Consider the following 25,693-nt stretch of genomic DNA (forward strand, 5'->3'; position numbering starts at 1 on the left):
GACTCACTTTACAGTAGACAGAGAGTACATAATAAGCCTGCTAAGAACATAAATGTACCATAATTAAGCAAAGTTTTTACAAGTAATTTTATGACTTTCAGATTAAGTCAGTTTCCTTGAACCAACATAAATTAGTTGGATTAGGTCAAATTAATGTACTATTGTTGTTGTAACTTATTAGGTGTGTCAAACTCGATTTACTGGGAAATGGAAATCCCCTGCCCAGTTTCATCAATGCTACAATTGATGATCTAGAATTGTGTTGCTTTAGTTCCTTTTAATTAAGTAAATTCAACAAACAACAAAAATCTGTTTTGAGTGTAAGGTGTGATATAGCAGTTCATAAATCATGTATTTTAGCATGACTGGAATGCTTTATTGACCAATCAGCAGCCCAGAACCAGAAATATCCAATTGATAAAGGTAATTTATTCAATAATAATTAATTTATTTAATTTGAATTTATTCTGAATCGTAACTTATTTAGGGAACATATGCAGATATGATGAACATTATTTATACTCTGTACTGGTACATTCAAGTTTACAGGCCAGATTTTAGAAGAATAGCATGTAGTGCTTGAATATACTTAATGTATGCTAATCATGCCGAGAAATCCAGGCTAAAAACCATTTAGAATTGTTCCGTGCCAAACTTTTCACAAGTGGAAATGCTACTGGAATCGTTCCTCACCATGCTCAGAACCGTTTGCCCTGATGGTGGAAAAGCGGCTATAGTATCAATCTGACTTGTTCGAATCCATCCCAAGTTTGTATCCAGCTCATGTCATTTCTTAATACCAACCCCCATCCACTTCTAATGCCCTATTGAGTGTCTTTATCACTAAATGCAAAAAGTCATAAATTAATTAAAAAAAGAATAGTATAACTGTATTATTCATTTTTTTTATATATATATTTGTCTTTCAAATCTATTCACATTGAGTTAATCTTGCAACCTGAAACTAAAATGCTCAGCTGCTGATGTTGAGATTTCAGAAATTCTCTCCTTAGTAAAAAAGGGGATTTTCCTGAAATGACTTAAAAGCCGTGGGTATCACTGCTCTGTAAAAATAAAATTAAAAAAATAATTATTTTAAATTTACGGTAAAAACTGGCAGTTGTGGTTGCCAGAAATTCACCGTAAAAAATAAGGTAACCACGCTTCAGGCTTTACAGATGTCATTTTGATGCCTGTATATTTAACGATGCATTAACGTTTATGTAATTAAATGATATAAACTTAATACTTTAAGCTTCTGAAACTGTAAAAATCTGCTTTTCACTTTATAATGTATTGTTACTCACCATAGTAGTTACTGAAAGGCACATGATGACATGAAGTTCATCAATAGCGGCCTTTCCAATGACCAATAAACGAGACAGTGCTCAGCGTCACTCACACAAACACTAAACACCATCAGGGTAACACGTGAAATTAAAATTATGCAATAAACATTCACTAAACTACATCAAATATAACACAGAACACCCCAATGTAGATAAGTGATATTAAAAATAAGAAGAAACATAACTATTCCCATAAAATACAATGAAATGTAATGGGTCACACAGGGAATTCTGGGAATGTCCGATTATTGTATTTCTTTTCTCGTAATTTTAACAATAATTTGTCGTAAAAAGTATATGTACTCTCTTGCTAAACATAATATACATTTTTACCATTAATTAAACAGTAAAATCATACTTTTTTCATCTGAAAAAGGTAATTTTTACAACATTTTATAGTATTGTCTTTTTAAATATATTATAATTTTTTTTTACAGTATATTTTAAGGTAACTTTACCCGTTAATCAATTAACGTTTTTTAATGTAGCATTTTTACAGTGTTTTACCATTAAAATTATGGACATTTTTTTTACAGTACGCAGTGCTGTCCTGTCATACATTTTTAATGCATATCAGCGACAATCTTTTTCCCATTCATGTGTGTGCCAGGAGCTACTCCCACAGAGCCACTCACAGACATCAGAAACCCTTGTGCTGCAGGCTAGATGACATGCTCATCATAATCACTAATACCACTACAGTCATTATATATTAGTCGTAAACTACCCTTGGTTGGTCATCCTCTGCTCAATGTCAATGAATAATTCAAAAGAGCACTTTGTGCTAAATGTCTACTTTACAGGTTTTTAGACTGTCCAACAAATGGTACAATTTAAAAGCTGTCTACAAATCAACTCCAATATGAAGATTGTAAACTATGTAGTATGTGAGGTTTTAATGATTATTGAAGGGTCTCAAGTAAGGGATAATGTTACAAGTAAGGGATAAGTTACAGTCAGACAGTCAATATCATAAAATAATACATATACTGTATGAACATGAATGATTAGTCTTACAATAAATAATGACCCCCAAAATGCCAATCAGAATCAAAAGTATTACAGAGAGCTGTGTAATATTAACACATTAAAACAATCGCTTCCTGCCATCAGTCTCACACACCCAAGGGTTGCATTAACCGAAAATTCTATGTCATTTCCAGATTTTTTCAAAGACTGACGGAAAATTTCAAACGCTGTCCGTCATTTTGACAGATAAAAAATACGAAAATATTTTTACCTAGTGCATCAGTTCTGACTTCACTGTCTCTCTCACACACACTCCCACTGCGTGTGTGAGTGTATGTGTGCTCTGTTTATTGTCTGGTATTGAGATGCATATTAACAGGCGTCATCACCATTAACACCTGGTAGTATGCGTCTCTTTTGACCAACTGTGTTTGGATTTCGAGGAGATGTCTGAATAATTGACTGCATCAGTCATTATGTTAGTGTGTTACTGCATAATCAGTGTCATTTTATTAATAAAGCACAAAAAAGTATAGTAACAAAATGAAAGTGCGAATAAGCGGCACATCGTTTCAGCCAATTACTTGCATTTAAGTGCAAACATTAGCCTACGTTTAGAGCAGAATTGTCAGTAATTTTAGAGGAGTACATGCATTAGAGCTTCAGAGATGCGTGTGCTTCTCATCTGTGACTTTATTGTTATAGGCTATCAGGCACATTGAAGAAGTTCCATGAACCTGTGCATTTTCCGATTTTATTTCATTGAAAAGCCGCACGTTCCGCTAAAGTTTAAAAATTGTGTTTTAGCGCAGTGGTTGATTGACAGGTAGATACTTTCACCCAAGAATTCCTTGGTTTCACCAGACTTGCGCTTGGGGAGTCAAAAATATAATTAAGCCTATCCACTGTCATGCATATGCCATTATAATGTAGTACTTATAAAATTAAAACAAGTATAACAGATAAAAATAGACCATGATGGAAATTTTACAACTCAGTCCGTTAAAGTGACGGATAAATATTTTTTCTAGCGCAACCTCTGCACACACCTATGTAGATAGCAGACAAGCATTCTTAAGTTATGTAAACCAGTCTAAAACATTACCATAATAATTCTGCATTCAGTTTTGCCAAGCAGTTCTTGCAGGTACTTTTGCATAATTAAGGCAGATCAAGTCGGGACAGACTTTGAATATGCCAATGAGCTCCCTTGCTAAATTCCAAAGAGATTTGGAGTGGCAGACAGGCAGCCAGAAGCTCTGCACATACCATTCTCCACTGCTGAGTCGAATCCCTGACAAAATCATCAAGACGCGTCAGCTATCCATCAGGCTCATACCCCAGCTTTTTTGAAGGAGATCAGAAGGGGATAATTCTCCTGTCCCCAATTTTTTGTTTTTGTTTTGCTTCTGTATGATTGTACACCATCTTTCATCAGAAGAAAGTCATTTCTGGTTTACTATTGACTTAGCCATGTGTACAGGAAGGAACTATTGTTGCGATTGAGGTAAATCAACCAAAGGGATGACCAATAGGAAAAGATGGTACTGAACTATTAATCTGGTATTCAGTACAGTACAGTGTGTACACACAGAGACAGGCCAGTCAACTTCGCTGATGGGGTGTGTTTCCCATACAGTGATGTAACTCACTGCTTAACCACCATAGTAGCCTACGATGCATCGCTGAAGAAATTAACTAGCTAGTCATGACTTTTTCCTGAAACTGTAGTAAATACACAGAAGGTGGAGTAATAAATTCTGCGGATATTAAATGATAAAATATCATTTACACATACAACAGGAAGCCGTTTAATGCGAGAAAGCTGCTGAAAACACGAAAGCTGCGATCACTGTGTAGATACAACCGCTGCAATAGATGGAATTCCCTTTATATCAAACTACGGGGTTCCCCGACACACTTGAGCACATACGCACATGCGCACTCTCAAAAACATATAAACGGCACTTATGCATTAACATAAACACATAAAAGCCATGCTCTCCGACAGAAACCGTGTGTGATAAAGCGCTTTCTCTTAACTGCCTTTAATCACTTAAATGGCTGCATTCGCATCTACATGTTTCAGAATGCCTCTTTCTGCAAAACCCGTAAAATAATCTGTTTTCTTAAATGCATGTAAACATCATCAAAGTCTTGATAGAATGAAAGATATATACTGAATAAAAGATCTCAAAAGACCTCAGCAAAGTGAAATGATGTCCACACATTAAACTGACAAGGAACTATGCTTCTAACCACAGATGGAGAGCTGTAGTACGAACCACACAACTTTGCGATGCTGTTTGCGAATGTTTGTTGGAACTACGGTTTTGGGAAACAACCTATCATTGAACTATGTTGGTAATGATGGAACTTGCAACCATAGTTGGCTAACGATGCTTTTGGTCATTTGCACCCTAGAACAGTTTCTCATTCTCTTATATACAGGAGGCATCATTTGAGGTTCCCTAAGATCGCCACACAGGTGGAGCCTTTTGGAGAACCTTTAGGAATTGTTTAAGAAAAATGGCAGTTTAATGAAGAACATACCAAATGGAACCCAAAAGTTAATGCAAGAACCAGTGTCAATGGTTCCTCCAGTTAACCCACCTTAAGGGGTTATATTGAAGTTCCTTAGGTAAACAACAGGATTTTTAAAGCACCCATAAGGGTGCCTAGAAGATCTCCAGAGGTTTCACCAGTGTAGAAACTGATTATAGTGTAGAAAAACTAAATTATTCCTCAAATATATTTTTATTTTACAGACAAAAAATGGTGGTAAAGCTTCACAGTCAATTCTGGCTGAATTTTGTGAACCCTGTATTGCTTACCGTACAAAAAAGTACTGTGGTAGTACCATGGTACAGTGATGGTATCAGATGGTAAAACCATGGCACTTCGTAAAATACAATAGTATTAACATGGTGCATGTCCAAAAACCCATGGTAATACTATGGCAGGTTTGGGTACTTTTTTTATTAGTGTCACAGCTTCCAAAAGCTGAAGCCTAAAAATTAGCTTATGTGTGTTTACTCATCAAAAAAACAAAAACAAAAAAAGCAACATATTGCAACATCTGAGACTGTAACAACATTACTATTACAACAAACAAACGATACATTGTGTCTGAAGCTTTACAGGATAAAGCAAACAACACAGAGAGACAAATAGACAGGAAGGAAGGAGGGAAGGTAGGTGGACAGATGAAAAGAGAAAGATATAAACACACTCTCTCTTGAATAGTGTCTCTGTTTGGAAGGCCATGGCTGAATGCTCAGTGTCCCTGTTACTACCAGAATATAAAGGTCAATTGTGCTTTCTGCCAATCCACCACATTATACAAAGCCAAGAAACATAAAAAAAAGAAATAAAAAAAAAAAAAATAAAAAAAGGAAATGGACAACCCCTGCTTTATGGTGTGCAGGTTTTGGCCCATAACACACACATAAAACAAAGATGACTGTTTTATTGTCCTAATAACCACAGATGTGTCTAACGACATGCCCCATCTGGATTTCGTGTCCGGGAGGGCTCAAGCTTGTTCAGCATTAAATAGGGTTCAGGTGGTATTACCACCTCCTAATGCATAATTGTAGACTATCCATATGTAAATACTACATGCAGCAGCCCAGATCATTATTTGAGGGTCCCTTAAGGGTGGTGACACAGAAGCATTCATATTTTTTAAAGGTGATAAAATACAAAAGCATGGCTTCATTTTTTACAGGACAATCCAGTACATCAGAGCAAAAAATAATGTTATATTATGTATAATGTTGAATCGACAGTACTGGGACAATATGTGGCATACTTCAGGATAAGAGAGAATAAACTGACCAACCACTCACTCACTCAGCAAACATTTGGATTAATAATGTCCTTTGGCAGCACAGAGACCAATTTAACCCCTCTTTGACTTTGTCTAATATCTTAATTTAAATGATTTAATTAAATGGCTTTTTATATCTTTCACTTACTTGTTTGCCCTCCAGAGTGTAGAGTCTCCTCACAGCTCCAGAGTCCAGTTTAATGGCATCAGTGATATCTGTGAGCACCTGGTCAAAGCAGTGAGCCGTCTTTTTATTCAAGAGTATCCGGACAGCCTTGCGTGGTTTTACGCCACTCCGGATGACTGTCACCAGCTTGGGTTTGATGAAGTCTTTGCTTTCTCGTTCTCTAAGGTCGCTCTTTGAGGTGGTAAGTGATGGAAGCGAGCGGGATGTTCCCATTTTCATATTGACAGACCAGTTGGGATTGACATTCTTGGTGTAGTCCACTTTACGGTAGGGTTCATTGGAAGCACACACATAGCTCTCTCCTGCCAACGGGAAAAGAATAAGATGAATGGAATGATGGTTATGGTCCAAAATTCTTTGTAATCCAATTAAGTGTTTGGTTATTAACGAAAAGCTGATTTATTGAAAATGTGAATAATCGATTTCTCTCCTCTTTACTTAAAAAATAAGGTAAAAAAGGCTTGGACAGAAATTTTCTGATGGATAAGACCAAATTTTACTTCACACCATTCAAAAAAATTCTAGATATATAGCATCAATTGTATCAAATCTGAAACACCTATACACATGTACAAAAATACAACCAGCAAATACCATAATACACTACCAATGTCTAGGGATGTCATAAAATATTGATATATCGATTATTGACATCTGACACTAGAGTCTTGATCTTGTGGTCTCGGTCTCAAGACATCTTGAGACCATATTAACGTGGTCTTGGTCTGGATCTGGGTCTCGACTTATAGTCTTAGTCAAGACCTCAGCGTATTACCAGTGCACTAAATGTGATAAATATTTCAACCACTAGTTGGTGTGGCATCTTCACCATTACTGAGAAGTAATTGTAAGTGCAAGAACTGTGGTCTAACAACACAAAGCAATCATTAGTGATTTAAGGTTATAAGTGCCATGTAGAGGCCATGACTGTACTTGCAGTAGCAACGGGACCCAATAAGCTTGTTACGTTGCGGGAGTTGTAAGTGGGAGTGGCCAATATTCTAATGAGCTGTTGGTGGGAGCGGGGCTGCACGATTACGACTAAAATCATAATTTAAGATTATTTCTATTGATATTGTAATCGCTATTAATAATATTGATTAATATAAATTGATTGCATGCCGTATTATTTATGAAGCTACACATCCCAAACAAGCTGAGAACTGTGTTCCTGAATTAGTTCATTGCTGTTCTATGGATCAGTAAATCAAGACAGTGACAAAACGGTCAACTTTACATTGTTCCTCTTAGCAGTATGAAAAACAACTGTTTTTCAAATTGTGATTAAATTATATACAGAAAGTACACTCAATTTATAATCACTGAAGCTGTCAATCATTTCAGTTCAGCATGAACTCACTGAGTTCTGCACTCTTGCCAAAACTCCTGTTATAATCAATGAAGCTGTCTACACTGCAAAATAAATGTCTTATTTAAATAGTTTCTACACCTTGTTGTTTATAATGAAATAATTCGTGAAAGTGCAGTAGCTGAACTCAGTCTGTGAGTGCACGCTGAAAGATTTCTTCTGCGCCGGTGACTTAAAGGAATAATTCACCCAAAAATGAAAATATTCTCATCATTTACTCACCCTCATGCCATCCCATATGTGTATGACTGTCTTTCTTTATCAGAACACAAACAAAGATTGTTGAAAGAATATTTCAGCTCTGGAGTGTGAATGAGCAGCAAGTTTTTGAAGCTCCAAAAAGCACATATAGCCATAATAAAAGTAATCTGAAGCAAAACGCTAGGTGCGTGTAAGAACTAGATCAATATTTAAAACTTCTTTTTTCCTTAAAATGTTTTTGCTTCCAGCCAGCTCATTGACGAGGGTGGAGTTCAAACTGCCTCTTGCGTGATGTAAGTGCATAACACCGGATTCACACATACTCTGTGAGCGGGGCGTTAGCGAGGCGTGAGCGACTCTTTTCTAGGTCCCTTCGGCAACGGCGGGCAGTCACGTGCATTTGTTTATCAGCATACTTGATCGTGATTGTTTAATATATCATGGTCCCTTTCAAGGCAAGCCAGTCCACTTGACGGTCATCTTTGGAATGCGCTCGGGCAGGCTGGTCAGCTATTTTCTTTGTAAACAAGCAACATAAAAGTACAGCTCCTATCTACTTGAATGGGGAAAGACTGAAATTTCCAAAAAGGTTGGTCAAGATGCAGACCAATAAATTGTAGTGTATAGTTGGTTCGGTTTAAATATTGTTTATTTGTTTTTGCGCCTTTTCTAAAATCTCCTGATTATTTTAGTTTTCTACTGCAGCCAGAGACACTGAGTTCAGCGTGAGCCGCGCGGCAAAAATAGGCTCGGCGCCGAAACTATCCGCTCACTGCCACGTCTGGAAAGCTTCTGGGACTTTTCACCTCGAGACTCACACTTGTAATGTGAAGGGTGTAATCTGTTAATATGGGCACCGAAACGAAAACGCTCTGCTCACAACCCGCTCATCGAGGATATATGAAACTGGCGTAAGCCTCCACTGCATATATATTCATACGTAGATACCTTATTAGCAGCTGTTCCTATGGACTGTGATACTGTTTCCACACAAAAGCAGTTTATGAAGCGATCTGAGTAAGAAGCTCGGTCTGAGGCATATCCTCCATTCACTTGCATTCAAACTGATTCAAACAGCTCTCCTTGTTGACCAGTCTAAGATGACACAGCAGTTGACGTATCCAAATCAGCCAATGAGGCATCTATGTTCCTTTTTTATAAATATTTTTTTATTTCAAGCAGCAGTTCTTGCGTGAACTTGCCAACGTGCTTACGTCATGCAAGAGGCTGTGTGACCTCGACCCTTGTGAATTTTTAGTACAGAAAGTTTAAAATATTGATCTATTTCTGACTATTTTGCTTCAGAAGACATTAATTAATCCACTGGAGTAGTATGGATTACTTTTATGATGGTGTGACGAGGAGGAGGGCGGGGCCGGGCCGTGACTACGCATGCCCGGCCCCCAATCGAGCTAATCAGCCGAGGAGAGGGATAAGTGCAGCGGAATGCGGCAGTTCGGGAGACAGAGAGCCACACGCAGCTTCAATGTGTGCGTTTGTGTTCAGTGTCTTTTTGTTTACGTTTTCATTAAACCATTATTTTAATGGTTCAGCCGGTTCCCGCCTCCTCCTTTCCCATTGTGAACCTTGTTACAGATGGCTATATAAGCTTTTTGAAGTTTCAAAAATGTGGCACCCATTCACTTGCATTTTATGGACAGAGCTGAAATATTCTTCCTTTGTTTGTGTTGTGTCTGCAGAAGTGTGGGAATAAAAGAAATGGGTGTACATGCAGTGAAAATCAGACTAATGCCATGCAGACCTCTACTGTGGTGGATAGACACAGCAGAGGAAGAAGATTCTTCAAATATTAATTTAGCATCTTGGTTCATTAAAATGTACTGCCTGGTTCTTGGACTGATAGGTTTGAGTGAAAAATGTGTTCAAAACCCGTTGATTACGATATAATCATGATCCTGCATGTGAATTTTCACAGAGCAGCTTGTGAAAGTGCTTTAATGAAAGAAACCTGTACTTTTGTACAAAATGAGTTAACACAGTTAATGTCACAAATTTCCTTATTTGATTACTGATCACGAAATTGTGTGGAATCTTAAATATTTCTTAAATTATGTCATAAATTTTTCAAAATCACACAGAGGGGTAATCACTAGTATGCAAGCAATGGCAAGAGAGGAGCAGGCTATTTTATTTATATTAAGTTTTTCACACCTGACCTGCATTCCAGTCCACATCTTGATGTAATCCTTCCTCATGATCACGCAGCATGTTTTCATTAGCTGAATGGGAGACTAAACACTATTAAAGTGTGACGAGACTCACGCTGCACATGCAAGCCATTCACACATCACAAGCCAATAAACTTTTTAGCCCTTTTTGGTGAATCGCACCAGCAAAAACCTAACACTTTATTTCCAGGTTTAATTTATTTTTTGATTAGACTCAGATTTTTATGTTTTCTCTTTTAATCGTTTAATGTAATTTTGAGTGTGACCATGGTTTAAGGAGGGTGTACCTGTAGGCTGGGTTGGAAATCTCAAGGATTAATAGTGGTATTTTCCTTATTACATCACATGTTGTTCTGAAAACAAAAAGAAACAAATGAAACACGGAATGTAGAATGTCATCTACGCAGCCTGACCGAAGGAAAGTGGCGCGTTTTAACTTGCACGAGCCTGTTGGGTACTGCAGTCTTGTCACATTTTAACTTTTTGCTTAGCCTCCCATTCATCTTATGAAAACACGCTACGTGATCATGAGGAAGGATTACATCAACATCCAAACTGGAATGAAAGTGCAGAATTTCATATAAATAAAATAGTCTACTCCTCTCTCGTTGTTGCTGTCGTGCCAGTGATTACCCCTCTGAGTGCCAATGCTGGCACGCCTGCCATAGGTTGCCGACCTTTGGTCTAGGGGATAGGTCTTGGTCTGGATCTGGGTCTTGAAGGGTCTAGTCTTTGTCTGGATCTGTGTCTCGAGGGGTCTAGTCTTGGTCTGGATCTTAGGGGGTCTGGTATTAGTCTGGGTCTTGGAGGGTCTGGTCGTGACTACACCTCTGTCTGACACTGATTATATTAACATCAGTCGACATTTAAATTAGAAGCCTTATTTGTGTGCTTTCAATTCACTGTCAGTTGCCTTCCATTCAATGTAGTCTGACGTAATAGCTTTGGGAGAACACATGGGGGCGAAATAAAATTTACTGAAGCCATTACCGTCATGAACAAAATGGTAATTTCAAATTTCAGAATGCGCCATGTCGTCTGCCAGACATGCGACTGGTGTGCGACCCCCTTAAATTTAAAATGCCGCTCATACTTTACCAAAGTTGCGTTGAGAAATATGTTTGAAAGACAAAGACTACTGTGCAATGAGCAACTCTATTTTATATCTGGAAAAAAAAAAAACATTCTGATATATCTCGATCATTGGGAAAATCTTCTGATTATCAATACATGAAAACGGCATTGATCCCAAGCCTACTAATATCTAAATATCTTCCGAGATAGCTAGAGACTGCATAGGGTTAATGCATTGGATGGAACAAAAAGTGAACTTAGCCTATTCGTGACCCTGCCCTCCCAATATTTAGCTGTGGTTTTGGACAAGGTCCAAGGTAGGCCTGTCACGATTATTAAATAATCACCTGATCGCGGTTATTTGATTGTGCACTTCAAATTCCAATCACATCTTAATGCCCAAAATAAGGGAATTTTATGGGAATACATAAATGCCATGAACACCATGCCATTTGTGTGTCATTCAGTTGAACTCCGAGCGTCAGTGAGACGCACCGCAGACGTTAACCAGATCAGCTCCTGTCCAGAAGAGCATGTGAACCGCTTCTTAAGTGCTCAGATGCACGCGCTGTCAGCAGAGACTCCCGCCAAACTCCCGCGAAAATATAAACGAATGAATATACCGCTCCAGCTTCACTTTAAACGATTGTGTAATGGCAAATTCTGGTCATAGGGGTTTATTCATGCAGTGTTAATGACACTCGGTGACAGAGGAGGAGATGGACCCTTACTCAATTTCTGTGGAGTGATAAAATGATTAAATTAAATCTCAAAGTTTTTGCTTAAGGGCTTGTGGGTTTAATCAAAGAGCATTAAAATAACGTGTGAAAGTGAAGAAATTGGGACAGAAAAAACGTTCCAAACGAGTTCCAAAAACAACAATGCAAATGTAAAATTGACCAAACCTAAATCTGACCAAAAAGAAAGACATAATTTTAAGTATTTAGAAATATTTTGATATTGAAAACATTTTTCATGTCATTCAAAAGTTTTTAAATCCTTAAAAGGAAATCATAAATCCCTATTTTATTATTAGATTTATATATTTGAAGGAAAACATGTAAAAAATATTTCTTAAGGTGTCTGAAGCACACATGCACCTTAAGAAATATCAAAATGTATATGGCAATTAATCGTGAAAGCCCTGAAAGAGACAATTAATCGTTATAGCCTTAAAACAGACAATTAATCATCTTAATCACAGTTATTTGTTTGACAATAAATCATCAGCCAAATCTCATAATCGTGACAGCCCTAGTCCAAGTCAAAGTATTTTCATTTTTTGCACAAATTCCAGAGTAACAGTTAGCAAGTATACATTCCCATTCCCAGGGCTATACTTTGTTCAAAACCCAAAATGCCTTAGTAAATGAAAACCACAAGAATAAAAGCCTTTTTCTTTGCAAAAAACATATTGTCCAACAAATGTTGCATAACATAAAACATACGAAAGAAAAGCCGTCAATGCTCATCTGATTCGCTGTGAATTCAGAGGGTCGTTGGCACTGTGGCGCTTATGCATAAAGTGCGAGCATGTCTCGCTGAACACGCACATATGATGAGTTCTTTCTATTTCTTTTCTGTCAGTCATTTTGGAACAGTTTATAAGAATAGTATCATCTAAGAATGCTGTATATGATCTCAGACCATCTCAGGATACATACGCAAATGACATGAAACAACATTGAGACTACATGTGAATTGTCATATGTGCCATCAGAATTCAGTACAGCCTCTGAAATGGTTCTTGTATGTTGTAAAATTATCATTATGACAATAAGAATAGCTTATGGTGTTATATTTTATTTTCTAAAATAACATATATATATATATATATATATATATATATATATAAAATATCAAAGTGGCTGGTAAAATTGGTGAGCAAAAATGTTAATTTCATACCCTGGTAGATAACATTGGGTGAAACTGCAGGCAGCTTCAATGTGACAAAATTTTATTGCAGAACAATGAAAGAATTTAAAAAGTAACCCATATAAACAGACTTGATTTAAACTAAATTCGTGCACCCTGGTGGCCTAAAGCTGAAAAAAAAAGTCTTATATATTGTTTCTTATCTCAGTTTCTAAGGAAGTAAGAGGCAGCTGTGAACAGACGACTCACCTAGTGTGAATGAAGCATTTGTTTATTCACATGAGTATAGAAGAGATATAATCACACATGGCCTGAGTGCTTTGATGCATAAGTTCTGGCATATTCTGTGTAGTGTGCAGTCCAATTTGAAAAGTAAAAATTTAAAATCAAAATAAAGTCAAAATAAATCAAAAACGCCTAAAAACCAACAGGCAAATAATTCAATCATTACTTCATACTCATAAATATTTAAAGGGATAGTTCAACCAAAAATAAAAATTCTCCCATCATTTACACACCCTCATGCCAACCCAGATGTGTATGTATTTATTTCTTCTGCAGAACACAAACAAAGATTTTTAGAATAATATCTCAACTCTATTGATCCATACAATGCAAGTGAATGGTGACCAGACCTTTGAAGCTCCAAAAATCACATAAAGGCAGCATAAAAGTAATCCAAATGACTCCAGTGGTTAAATCTATGTATTCAGAAGCAATATAATAGGTACATAAATCTTAAAAGCAATATAAAAGGTACTTTTTTACTACAAATCTCCACTTTTACTTTGTATGGACCTACAGAGGTGAGATATTCTTCTAATAATCTTAGTCTGCGTTCTGCAGAAGAAAGTTAAGAAGAAAGAGTTAATGATGAGAGAATTTTCATTTTTGGGTGAACTTTCCCTTTGAGGACCTTTTTTGCCAATGTTTGGTTCCGCCACTGACCCGGAACCACAACCATCCATTCACAACATAAATGTCATTTTATTTTCATTGGATCATAAAATCTCAATTTCACTCAGTTGCCTCAGAAATAAATGGGAGGGAGAGACTCCCAAGGCAAACAGCTTTATTAAGCTGAGAAATTATCAAAAGGCTAATTAATCAGGTAGACTCCAGATGGGGTCACCATTACTGATGAAAAACTGACCTAAAATGAGAATGGGATGGCAGTTATTTGACACACAGTGTGTGTGGAGAGATAGAGAGAAATCTGTGGAATATTATAATTTGGATACCGTTCACATGGGACTCAGGTGTGGAACAATCACAGGGGTTATAAACCCTCCATCACCCTCTCTTAACCAGTCCTCCCTTGATGTCCAGATGCGACACTGATGTACCCATTGCTGGATATCTGTAGCAAATATATTCATAGCTTAGATCAAGTGTATGTATAAGACTTTACACAGATTCGAAACACAAAAGACAACTAAGCCAAACTTCAGTCAGTGTGAAGAGATGCTGAGCTTGGCACTTCAAATTCAAAGCTCATGAACAATCGTTAAGCAAACACAGAGCCGCATTCTGCGTCACAACCTCACATGTTGGATCAAAGCAGCTGGATTTTTAGTAAAATATTTCAGCTCTGTAGGTCCATACAATGCAAGTGAATGGTGACCAGACCTTTCAAGCTCCAAAAATCACATAAAGGCAGCATAAAAGCAATCCATATGACTCCAGTGGTTAAATCTGTCTTTAGAAATGATATAATAGGTGTGGGTGAGAAACAGATCAATATTTAAGTACTTTTTTATTATAAATCTCCACTTTCACATTCAAGTGAAAGTGAAATTGGAGATTTATAGTAAAACAGGATTTAAATATTGATCTGTTTCTCACCCAAAGCAATTGCATCCCTTCAAATGATGGATTATATGGATTATTTTATGCTGCCTTTATGTGCTTTTTGGACCTTCAAAGTTCTGGCCACTATTTTATGGACCTACAGAGCATTGATATTTTTTCTAAAAACCTTTGAGTTCAGCAGAAGAAAGTCATACACATATGGGATGGAATGAGAGTGAGAAAATTATGAGAGAATTTTCATTTTTGGGTGAACTATCCCTTTAAGAACCTGTTCATGTCTAGTTCAGTCAGGGAAGGAAGTTGAGCTAGTAGGCTAGTGACTGTGACAAAGTGCCCAGTTTTAAAAAAACATGCTACAACTTACTCAATATACTATTGCATACAGTAACCATGGGTAAAATAATGTGTTAATTATGGCTAAGATCAATGGTCTTGTTTAATATTGGGAGTTTTAAACTTATATCTGAAAAAGTAATAAAAAACAGAGAGATTTGTTCATGACTAGTAATGTTCAAAGATTGCTGTACATATGGGTAGAGTGAGGAGAGAGAGATCTATAAAAAGTTATACTTAAACTGAGTTGCCATATTGCAACATTACAATCTATACACTTTGGTTCTATGATCATGCCCGTGGTGCTTTAGGACAATAGGGCGTCTAGTAAGGCGACATAAGATAATTATGCATACATGTAGATGGTGAGTTGCAAGTGAACATTCTTCAACCTCACCTTCCAGTAACTCATCCAGGCTGGTGATCTTCTTCCCACCCTCTATAGTGTAGATGCTCCGCACTCCTTGCGGTAAATTCACATTGTCCGACAGGGAGCGGGTCAGCTCCATCAGCAGCGCATCGAATGACCTGAAGCGGTCATTGGAGACCGCGTACACCAAACCCTTGAAGTATCTGTCGCCGTTCCGGTAGAAGCGAACTTTTTTCGCTTTCTTTTCGGATGTGAGCGACTGCAGCGTGCGCGTGCGGTAGAAGCTACAGTGCGCGCTGTGAGCTGGACTAGGCATGACTCCGTTACCCCGCGAGCCGGAGTGAGAACCGGCGCTGCCTCGCGGGGACCGGCGACTCTTCTCGCGCTCCTCGAAATGCTCCCACTCAATACTTCTGCTGGACATGTTTATTTCCCTAGAGTCAAGCGCGGATCCTTTAATAGAGGAGCTTATTTTAATGCTCAGATATTTCTAAATAATGTAGTTCAGGCGGTTGTCGTCCGTGTTATAGCTTCGTTTATGACTTTGATCAAATAGAATGCACTTTCTTCAACATAAAATACAAAGGACCGATCAAAAGCTGTTCTATTTAGACTTTTTATAGGCCTACAACAAATTAGGTTAAGATCAATTACATTAGGTACGGAAAGTCCCAGTAGTCCATAAATCCAAGAAGTGTAATATTAGGTGAAACTGCTGCTCTCAAGAACAGATCCTATCCATGGGGAGAGTCCAGGTCATCCAAATGATGGAACGCAGAGCTGTATGTGCGCATGCTGTACACGCGTGACCGTCGACCGCTGCTCTCTTCATCCCTCCACTAATACACAACACACACATACATCACTGCCACAGGAGGAGAGGAGAGGAACTCCTCCTCCTATGGGTCCTAAAAAGCACCATGTTATATATTCTCGCCCTATAAACCTACACTGAAAAAATAGGGCTAAATGTAGTAAAAATAAAGTGCAGTAAAACATGATAATTGGTTAATTGTAAGTTACCTTATCATGTACGATAAAAAACTATATTATGTTTACTGTATATATATATATATATATATATATATATATATATATATATATATATATATATATATACACTGTTGGCCAAAAGTTTGGAATAATGTACAGATTTTGCTCTCATGGAAATAAGTGTATGCATCACAATGTATAGTCAGGACATTAATAACTTGAAAAATTACTATTACAATTTGAAAAAAATGTTCAGAACTTCTTAAACTACTTCAAAGAGTTCTCATCAAAAAAATCCTCCATGTGCAGCAATGACAGCTTTGCTGATCCTTGGCATTCTAGCTGTCAGATTGTCCAGATACTCAGGTGACATTTCACCCCACGCTTCCTGTAGCACTTGCCATAGATGTGGCTGTCTTGTCGGGCACTTCTCATGCACCTTACAGTCTAGCTGATCCCACAAAAGCTCAATGGGGTTAAGATCCATAAAACTCTTTTCCAATTATCTGTTGTCCAATGTCTGTGTTTCTTTGCCCTCTCTAACCTTTTCTTTTTGTTTTTCTGTTTCAAATGTGGCTTTTTCTTTGCAATTCTTCCATAAGGCCTGCACCCCTGAGTCTTCTCTTTACTGTTGTACATGAAATTGGTGTTGAGTGGGTAGAATTCAATGAAGCTGTCAGCTGAGGATGTGAGGCATCAATTTCTCAAACTAGAGACTCTGATGTACTTATCCTCTTGTTTAGTTGTACATCTGGCCTTCCACATCTCTTTTTGTCCTTGTTAGAGCCAGTTGTCCTTTGTGTTTGAAGACTATAGTGTACACCTTTGTATGAAATTTAGCAATTTCAAGCAGAGGCACAAAAACCATATATGCAAGGTATGCAATGCATAGGGGTGCCTTGTAAAGGGGGGTGCCAGTGGCTCACTAAAGGTGGTGCAATCGACCTCCTCCACCCCTCCAACATCACCAAACCCCCCAACCATGCCCCCCGCGCTCAACGCTTATAATCGGCCTCCTCGAACACACCAACATCACGCCCCCCACCCCCCTATATATATATATATATATATTCCTCTTCTTCCTGAGATGGCTGAGGAAGTTTGGAATGAACCGCCACATCCTCACACGGTTCTACACCTGCACTGTGGAGAGCATCCTGACTGGCTGTATCTCCGCCTGGTACGGCAATAGCACCGCCCACAACCGCAATGCACTGCAAAGGGTGGTGCGAACTGCCAAACACATCATCGGAGGTGAGCTTCACTCCCTCCAGGAAATATATACAAGGCGGTGTGTAAAAAAAGCTCGGAGGATCATCAGAGACTCCAGCCACCCGAGCCATGGGCTGTTCTCACTGCTACCATCAGGTAGGCGGTATCGCAGCATCAGGACCCGCACCAGCCGACTCCATGACAGCTTCTTCCCCCAAGCTATCAGACTTCTGAACTCTTGATCTCTCATGATCAATATACATCAGCACTGCACTTTATTACCCTTACTCTTATATCTCACACCGGACTGTCATAAATTATATTATTATTATTATATTATGTCTCTCTTAACAACTGACTATCAACCGACAGCCTGAATGTCAATACAGTACAATACTGTACATTCTATATATATATATATATATATATATATATATATATATATATATATATATATATATATATACTTTTTTTATATATATATTTTAATTTTTAATTTTTATTGAATAATGTGTATCTATATAGTAAAAAACAAAAAAACAAAAAACAAAAACAAAAACAGCGTATTGTATACTGTACAGTGTATGTTATTATTTGTATATTGTTGAGTGTAATTATGTGTATAACAGATGTTTAAATTGTGTTGTGTTAATTTGTTGTTTATTGTAAATTGGTATATGTCTCATCACTGTCACGACTGCTATGTTGATTGGAACTGCACCCAAGAATTTCACACACCATTGCACTTGTGTATATGGCTGTGTGACAATAAAGTGATTTGATTTGATTTTGATATATAGTCATTTCAATACATACATATTTCTATATCTTTTCATTTTTAAACCAAAATTACTTTACAAAAGTGCAAATAATATGTTTATGACAAGAGTATACAGGTTAAATCATGCAACATGATCACAATTCTTAAACATGACACACTACCATGAACCTACATGGGACACCCAAAGAAAAAGCGCATTTTACTCAATGTATTGTGGTACTGTATATTGCTGTACTGCACAAATCCCAAAACAAAAATAAACATTAAAATTTATGTTCCCCAATTTGTCCTTACTCTGAATTGTTTCAAAGATTATGTAAAATCATATGCATTCTCATAATCAGCAATATGCAACTATTCAGAGTTGCCATACTTACAATATCCTGCACACGAAAGGCAAACATATATTTGTCATATTTCAATAACTCATATTTCTCTCATACATGCAATATTTCTCAATTATATGACTGCACAGTGTAATTAAGTTAATTTCATGCAGGTGGTTGTACACTCAGTGAATTAAACATTCAGGGCAATTTAACACTCAAGCATCAGTAGCACAGTAGCTCTTGATTATGAGGCACAGGCTGCAGTATCTCCAGCTCTGAAACTGCTGACTGTAATATCAACACAGATGTGTTGAAATATCTCTGTTGTGATGTTACTGTTGAAAGTAGCCTATCTGCCTTATGAGACACTGAGAGGGCAAACTGTGACATAGCAGTTCTTTTATGAATTAAAGGAAGAATAAAAACAGCTGAGACTGCATGAGAGGAAGTAAAGGGGAAAGAAAGCCCTGGAGAGAGGAAATCCTGAAGACAATAACAGTTGCAGCTGAGAGAAGAATCCCTCCCTCAAAAATGAAAGAGTGAAAGAGGACATTCCCCTCTCTGCAGAGAACAATCCGCCTAGGGCCTGGTTTTACATAATCTCTGAAACCATTCGGAGAGGGAATCAACTTGGGGAACAATATGCATAAACATTCATTTATATGGTTCAAAATATATGAAGCCAATTTGGTCAAAATAAAATTGCCATTTTATGCCACAAGTTAAATATTTATCAGTGATTCATCAGTAGTATACAGTAATTACTTTCATCAGTTTCTTAGGGTGAATGCATTAAATACTGTCTCTACATTAAATAAATCATATTATTTGTTAAAGAAGCCATGGAAGATTTATTATGAACTTGGGGGTGGGGACAAAAGGTGAAAGATCAACCAAGCAACAGTGTAAGATAAAAGAGAGGTCAGTGTTTGTCTGAATGATAACTGTAATCTGAGTGAAAAGAGTCTAAGCAAATGCTCGGGGTGCACACATACATTTTCAGCTTCAGCAATCTTTCTGCACATTCTGTAGTACCCTGGCCTATAGTATCTACAAGAACTAGCCGTGTCTGCCATCTAGTGGATGACATGTGTATGATAATAATAAAAAAAATATCTGAAGCATCGGGGAGAGGAAAGGAAAAGAAAGACAGAGCTAAATGTAAGCAACTATTCGGAAAAAGCACTCATCAAATCATTGTATGGATGCATTAAGCCTCATATTGATAACAGATACTTGAGTAATAAGCTTATCATATGAACTGGGTCTCATGGTTGTAGCAGAGTTGGGGTCTTGATCTTGGTGTCAAGACGTATTGAGACCATATAACCACGGTCTTGGTCTGGGTCTCAAAACTTAAAGTCTTTGGGTACGTTTACACGACAACGATGTACTAAAAACGGAAAAGTGTTTCCTTTGCGTTTTTGAAAAGTTTCGCGTACAGACGACAACGTTGTCGAAACAATTCCCGTTCACACGGATCAGCAAAAACGACTAAAAACGCTGTATTATGCATGCCAGGCCAGTAGAAGGCGATGTCATTTTGTAAAGGAACACTACGCGCCTGCGCACATAAGCATTCTTCCACAGAGCGGTGAATACAAACAATGAATATGGTGAAAGCATCGAGCAATTTTGTCTGGACGATGAGGTTGCTTTATTACTACAATTACTTTGTTGGAGAAGCGTCAATAAACTCAAAATCTTGAGCAATACACAGTCCTGTAGTCCGCCATTGTAGTTTTGAATGTCTCGCGCGCATGCCTATAGACTGAACTCTCAAGATTATTCAATAAACTGCTAATTTTTACCATCACTTCGTCTCCTGCCTTCTTCTGTATTTCCCCTGCTGACTCTTGGGCTGGTAGGAGAGTAAGTTAACATAAGCTGTTGATGTTGACTGGTTTTGGATATCAGACATAACTCTGATATATGGGTATCTTTTGACGAAGAGAGAGAGAGAGAGGTCTCGTGTACAATGGATCTAACATGCATTTTCACTGCCTCATGTTTTCATATTCTAAGCATATAACTGAACACTGTACATGGCATCACATCTCTGTCTATAGGCTATATACATAAGCGGTGGGTGAATGAATTGCAGGGTAAAGGTACATAAAATAAAATTAAGTAAATAAATAAATAACATTTAAAATACAAATACATTTTCCCCATCTGAATCCATACATTAATTTCAAGATTTTCAAATAGCAGGTTCTGCCTACTGTACAATGTTCATACTCCATACAAAACACTCCAAATTAATAAACTGTTGATTATTGTTATTTGCACAGACACCAGTATTCATATTGATAATAATACATCTCAAATTGATGCCTATCAATCCATCATTCTTTATATAACACGTATTACGCATGCGCATGTCGTCATCGTTTTCACAAATTCGCACTTTGAAACCCGTTTTCAAAAGTTTGCGTTTTCAGGCCCCAAAACGCCGTTGTTGTGTAAACGGCCCCTTTATCTGGATCTAAGTCTCGGCCTATAGTCTTGTCAAGACCTCAGTGTATTACCAGTACACTTAATGTGATAAATATTTCAACCACTAGTTAGCATGGCATCTTCACCATTACTGAGAAGTAATTATAAGTTAGGGTGACCAGACATCCACGTTTTCCGGAGCTGTCCCTGGAAATGTCCCTGTTTCTACTGCATGTTTAAAACAGTCCGCAAAGTGAAAATACATGTCCAGAAAGCCACTATTGAAGACTGTCGGCAACAAGGTTTACTGTGTGCTGTTTATTGTGACTAACAGAGGGTGCTGCTCACTATAGCACCTTTAAGTCATTCATCTTCCTTTACTGATTACTTGTTTGCGCCAGTTTTGTCATTAAGAAAAGGACCAGGAAGTAAACATTTATTTTTATTTTATTTTTTATTTTTTACTGGAACATGTGCAGCTTAATATACATATACATCATACAATATACTTATGACTTATAGCACCAAACCTACAATTATGAATTTCAATCAATAATCTTTTTCAACAGCAAAGATGTCTTATCAGTTTTTCTATTGTTCTTTAAAGAATGTAAAGATTAATAAAAAATCTTAAAGTCATTGTAGAAAAGTCTAATATTTGGTACATTTGCTTTGTGTATGAGGAAGTAAACGTTTGCAGGGTAAACTTCGACAGCGGTGAATGAGAGTGAATGGGAGATCACAACACATATTATTTTCACTTACCTATTTGCTCCAAAACCAAAAGAAAAAATCCAATATTACGTTTGAATGACTTTCCAATAGAGAGCGGTGGATTAAGACTAATTCTCAGATAGGAGAAGATGCCAAATTTACTGTCACTCTCTCAACCTCTGTAATAGAACCCCCTTCAATCCCCCCCTTCAGAAATGATTTTCAGGCCCTGATATTGTCCATAGTGTAAGTGTTTCATATGATTTCAGTTGTAATGCTGAGGGAAATGGTAGTCAAGTGAGCTCACTTCTTTTGAAATTCCTCTGCCAGTTTGCCAGCCAGCAAAATAGCCATCTTACTTTTAGGAAAGTGCCAGGTAAAGGTGAAGGAAAAGAGACAGACATACACATCTGGGATATCTAACTTGACCTGTGTATTGGAATTTAATTGAGACATATTCAGTGGTGTATGATAAACCATAGTTCATCACATTTCTACATTCACCATGGTCAAAATACATAACTTCCGAATTGTCCCCCTTTTTTAAAAAATCATAGATAAGTAACATGTGAAGTTTCAATGACATATTTACCACTAAACTAGAAATGTCCCTGTTTTTCATTTCAGAAATCTGGTCACCTTATTGTAAGTGCAAGAACTATGCTCTAACAACACAAAGCAATCATCAGCGTTTTATGACTATAACTGCCACGCAGAGGCCATGACTTTACTTGCGGTAGCTACTGGACGCAATAATCTTGTTACGTTGCAGGAGTTGTAAGCGTGTGGCCAGTATTCTAATGAGTTGTTGGCGGGACTAGAGCTGCATGATTATGACTAAAATCATAATACGATTATTTCCATTGATATTGTAATCGCTATTAATAATATTGATTAATATAAATTGATTGCATACCATTTTATTTATGTAGCTACACATCCTAAACAAGCTGAGAACTGCGTTGCTGAATTAGTTCATTGTTGCCCGGTCAACTTTACATTGTTCTTCTTAGCAGCATGAAAAACAACTGTTATTCAAATTGTGATTAAATTATATACAGAAAGCAGGCAAAGAACACTCAATTTATAATCACTGAAGCTGTCAATCATTTCAGTTCAGCATGAACTCACTGAGTTCTGCACTCTCGCCAAAACTCCTGTTATAATCAATGAAGCTGTCTACACTGCACAATACATTTCTTATTTGAATCGTTTCTACACCTTGTTGTTTATAATGAAATAATTCATGAGAGTGCAGTAGCTGAACTCAGTCTGTGAGTGCACGCTGAAAGATTTCTTCTGCGCCGGTGACTTAAAGGAATAATTCACCCAAAAATGAAAGAGCTCTCATAATTTACTCATCCTCATGCCATCCCAAATGCATATGACTGTCTTTCTTTATAAGAACACAAAACTAGAACACACAAACGAAGATATTTGAAGAATATTTCAGCTCTGGAGGTCCATATAATGCAAGTAAATGGGTGCCAAATTTTTGAAGGTTGAAAAAGCATATATAGCCATTATAAAAGTAATCCATACAACTCCAGTGGATTAATTAATGTCTTCTGAAGCAAAATGCTAGGGTGTGTAAGAAATAGATCAATATTTAAACTTTTTTTACAAAAAATGTTTTAGCTTCCGGCCAGTTCATTGACGAGGGTGGAGTTCAAACTGCCTCTCGCGTGATGTGATGTAAGCGCATAACGCCAGATTCACACATACTCCGTGAGCAGGGCATTAGCAATGCGTTGTGTTTGGGCTTTCACATTGGCCACATCTCTTTTCTAGGTTCCCACGGTAACGGCGGGCAGTCACATGCATTTGTTTATCAGCATACTTGGTTGTGATTGTTTAATATTTCCCTTTCAAGGCAAGCCAGTCCACTCAGTGGTCATATTTGGAATGCTCTCGGGCAGCTACAAGCGACAAACAAAAGTACAGCTCCTATCTTCTTGAATGGGGAAAGACTGAAATTTCCAAAAAGGTTGGTCAAGATGCAGACCTATAAATTGTAGTGTATAGTTGGTTCGGTTTAAATATTGTTTATTTGTTTTTACGTCTTTTCTAAATTCTCCTCATTATTTTAGTTTTCTACTGCAGCCAGAGCCGCTGAGTTCAGCGTAAGCCGCGAGGCACCATAACTCTCCGCACTCTGCTGTGTCTGGGATGCTTCTGGGACTTTTCACCTCGCAACTCGCGCTTGCAATGTAAAGGGTGTAATCTGATAATATGGGTGCCGAAATGAAAATGCGCTGCTTGCGCCCCGCTCATGGAGGATATATGAAACCGGCGTATATTCATACGTAGATACCTTATTAGCAGCTGTTCCTATAGACCGCAATACTCTTTCCACACAAAAGCAGTTTATGCAGCGATCTGTGCAAGAAGCTCGGTCTGAGGCATATCCTCCATTCACTTGCATTCAAACTGATTCAAACAGCTCTCCTTGTTGACCGTTCCAAGATGGTGACGCAGTTGACGTATCCAAACCAGCCGACTGAGACATTTTTGGATATCTATATATCTCTTTTAAACGTTACACAATGATCACTGTTAGACATTATAGATGTATGATTTCCTGTAAAGCTGCTTTGAAACGATTTGTGTTGTGAAAAGCACTATACAAATAAAAATGACTTGACTTGACTTAAACAACACTGCGCTTCAATTATTTCGTATTTCAAGCAGCAGTTCTTGTGTGAACATGCCAACACGCTTACGTCATGCAAGAGGCTGTGTGACCTCGACCCTTGTGAATTTTTAGTATTAAAAGTTTTAAATATTGATCTATTTTGCTTCAGAAGACATTAATTAATCCACTGGAGTAGTATGGATTACTTTTATGATGGCTATATGAGCTTTTGGAGCTTCAAAAATTTGGCACCCATTCACTTGCATTTTATGGACAGAGCTAAAATATTCTTCCAAAAAGCTTAGTTTGAGTGCTGAAGAAGGACAGTCATACAAATCTGTCTTTCCAAAGTGTACAAAGACATCATAAAAAATGAGTTGCCACCAAATTGGAATGACTGCTGTACTCTTTAACACATCACTTCAACTACATAAGCACATGGATCTCCATTTGACTTTCATACTTTATAACAAATTAATCACATCAAAAAGACATAGCTACTGTTCAGTGAACTGCAAAGGTGTCTTTCCATTGTATATAAAAGTTAATTAAATTTTTGTGTTGAAGGATTTCTGATGTTGCTATAGCCATAAAGGTCAGAGGTAAAAATCTTTACAAAGCCAAACAAAGGACCAATGTATCCTTCCTTAAAGGGATAGTTCACCCAAAAATGAAAATTCTCTTATCATTTACTCACCCTGATGTCATCCCAGATGTGTATGACTTTTTTTCTTCTGCTGAACACAAACAATGATTTATAAGAATATCTCAACTCTACTGGTCCATACAATGCAAGTGAATGGGTACCAACATTTTGAAGCTCCAAAATGCACATAAAGGCAGCATAAAAGTAAGCCACAAGACTCCAGAGTTTAAATCCATATCTTCAGAAACAATATGATAGGTGTGGGTGAGAAACAGATCAATAATTAAGTCTGTTTTTTCCATAAATTCTCCTCCCTACCCAGTAGGTGGCGATATGCACAAAGAATGCAAATCGCCAAAAACAAAAGAAGAATGTGAAAGTGGA

The 25,693-nt window shown here is 37.5% G+C and overlaps 1 protein-coding gene across 11 annotated transcripts in view; it reads right to left on the minus strand.

Annotated features, from left to right (window-relative positions):
* dclk2a (doublecortin-like kinase 2a) overlaps positions 1–16,388 on the minus strand; it is a 96,478-nt gene extending 80,090 nt beyond the window's left edge. For all 11 annotated transcript variants that reach the window (XR_007897717.1, XR_007897715.1, XR_007897716.1 and 8 more), the window contains exons 1-2: positions 15,588–16,388; positions 6,299–6,639 (exon numbers count right to left, since the gene is read on the minus strand). Coding sequence is in view for 6 of the 11 variants with exons in the window: in XM_051702902.1 (XP_051558862.1) it covers positions 6,299–6,639; positions 15,588–15,984 (738 nt within the window). In the remaining 5 variants the exon portion in view is untranslated. The remainder of the gene's footprint in view (positions 1–6,298; positions 6,640–15,587) is intronic.
* Positions 16,389–25,693: the final 9,305 nt, after the last annotated feature.

Source organism: Myxocyprinus asiaticus, chromosome 7, assembly GCF_019703515.2.
Source record: "Myxocyprinus asiaticus isolate MX2 ecotype Aquarium Trade chromosome 7, UBuf_Myxa_2, whole genome shotgun sequence".
Lineage (NCBI taxonomy): Eukaryota > Metazoa > Chordata > Actinopteri > Cypriniformes > Catostomidae > Myxocyprinus > Myxocyprinus asiaticus.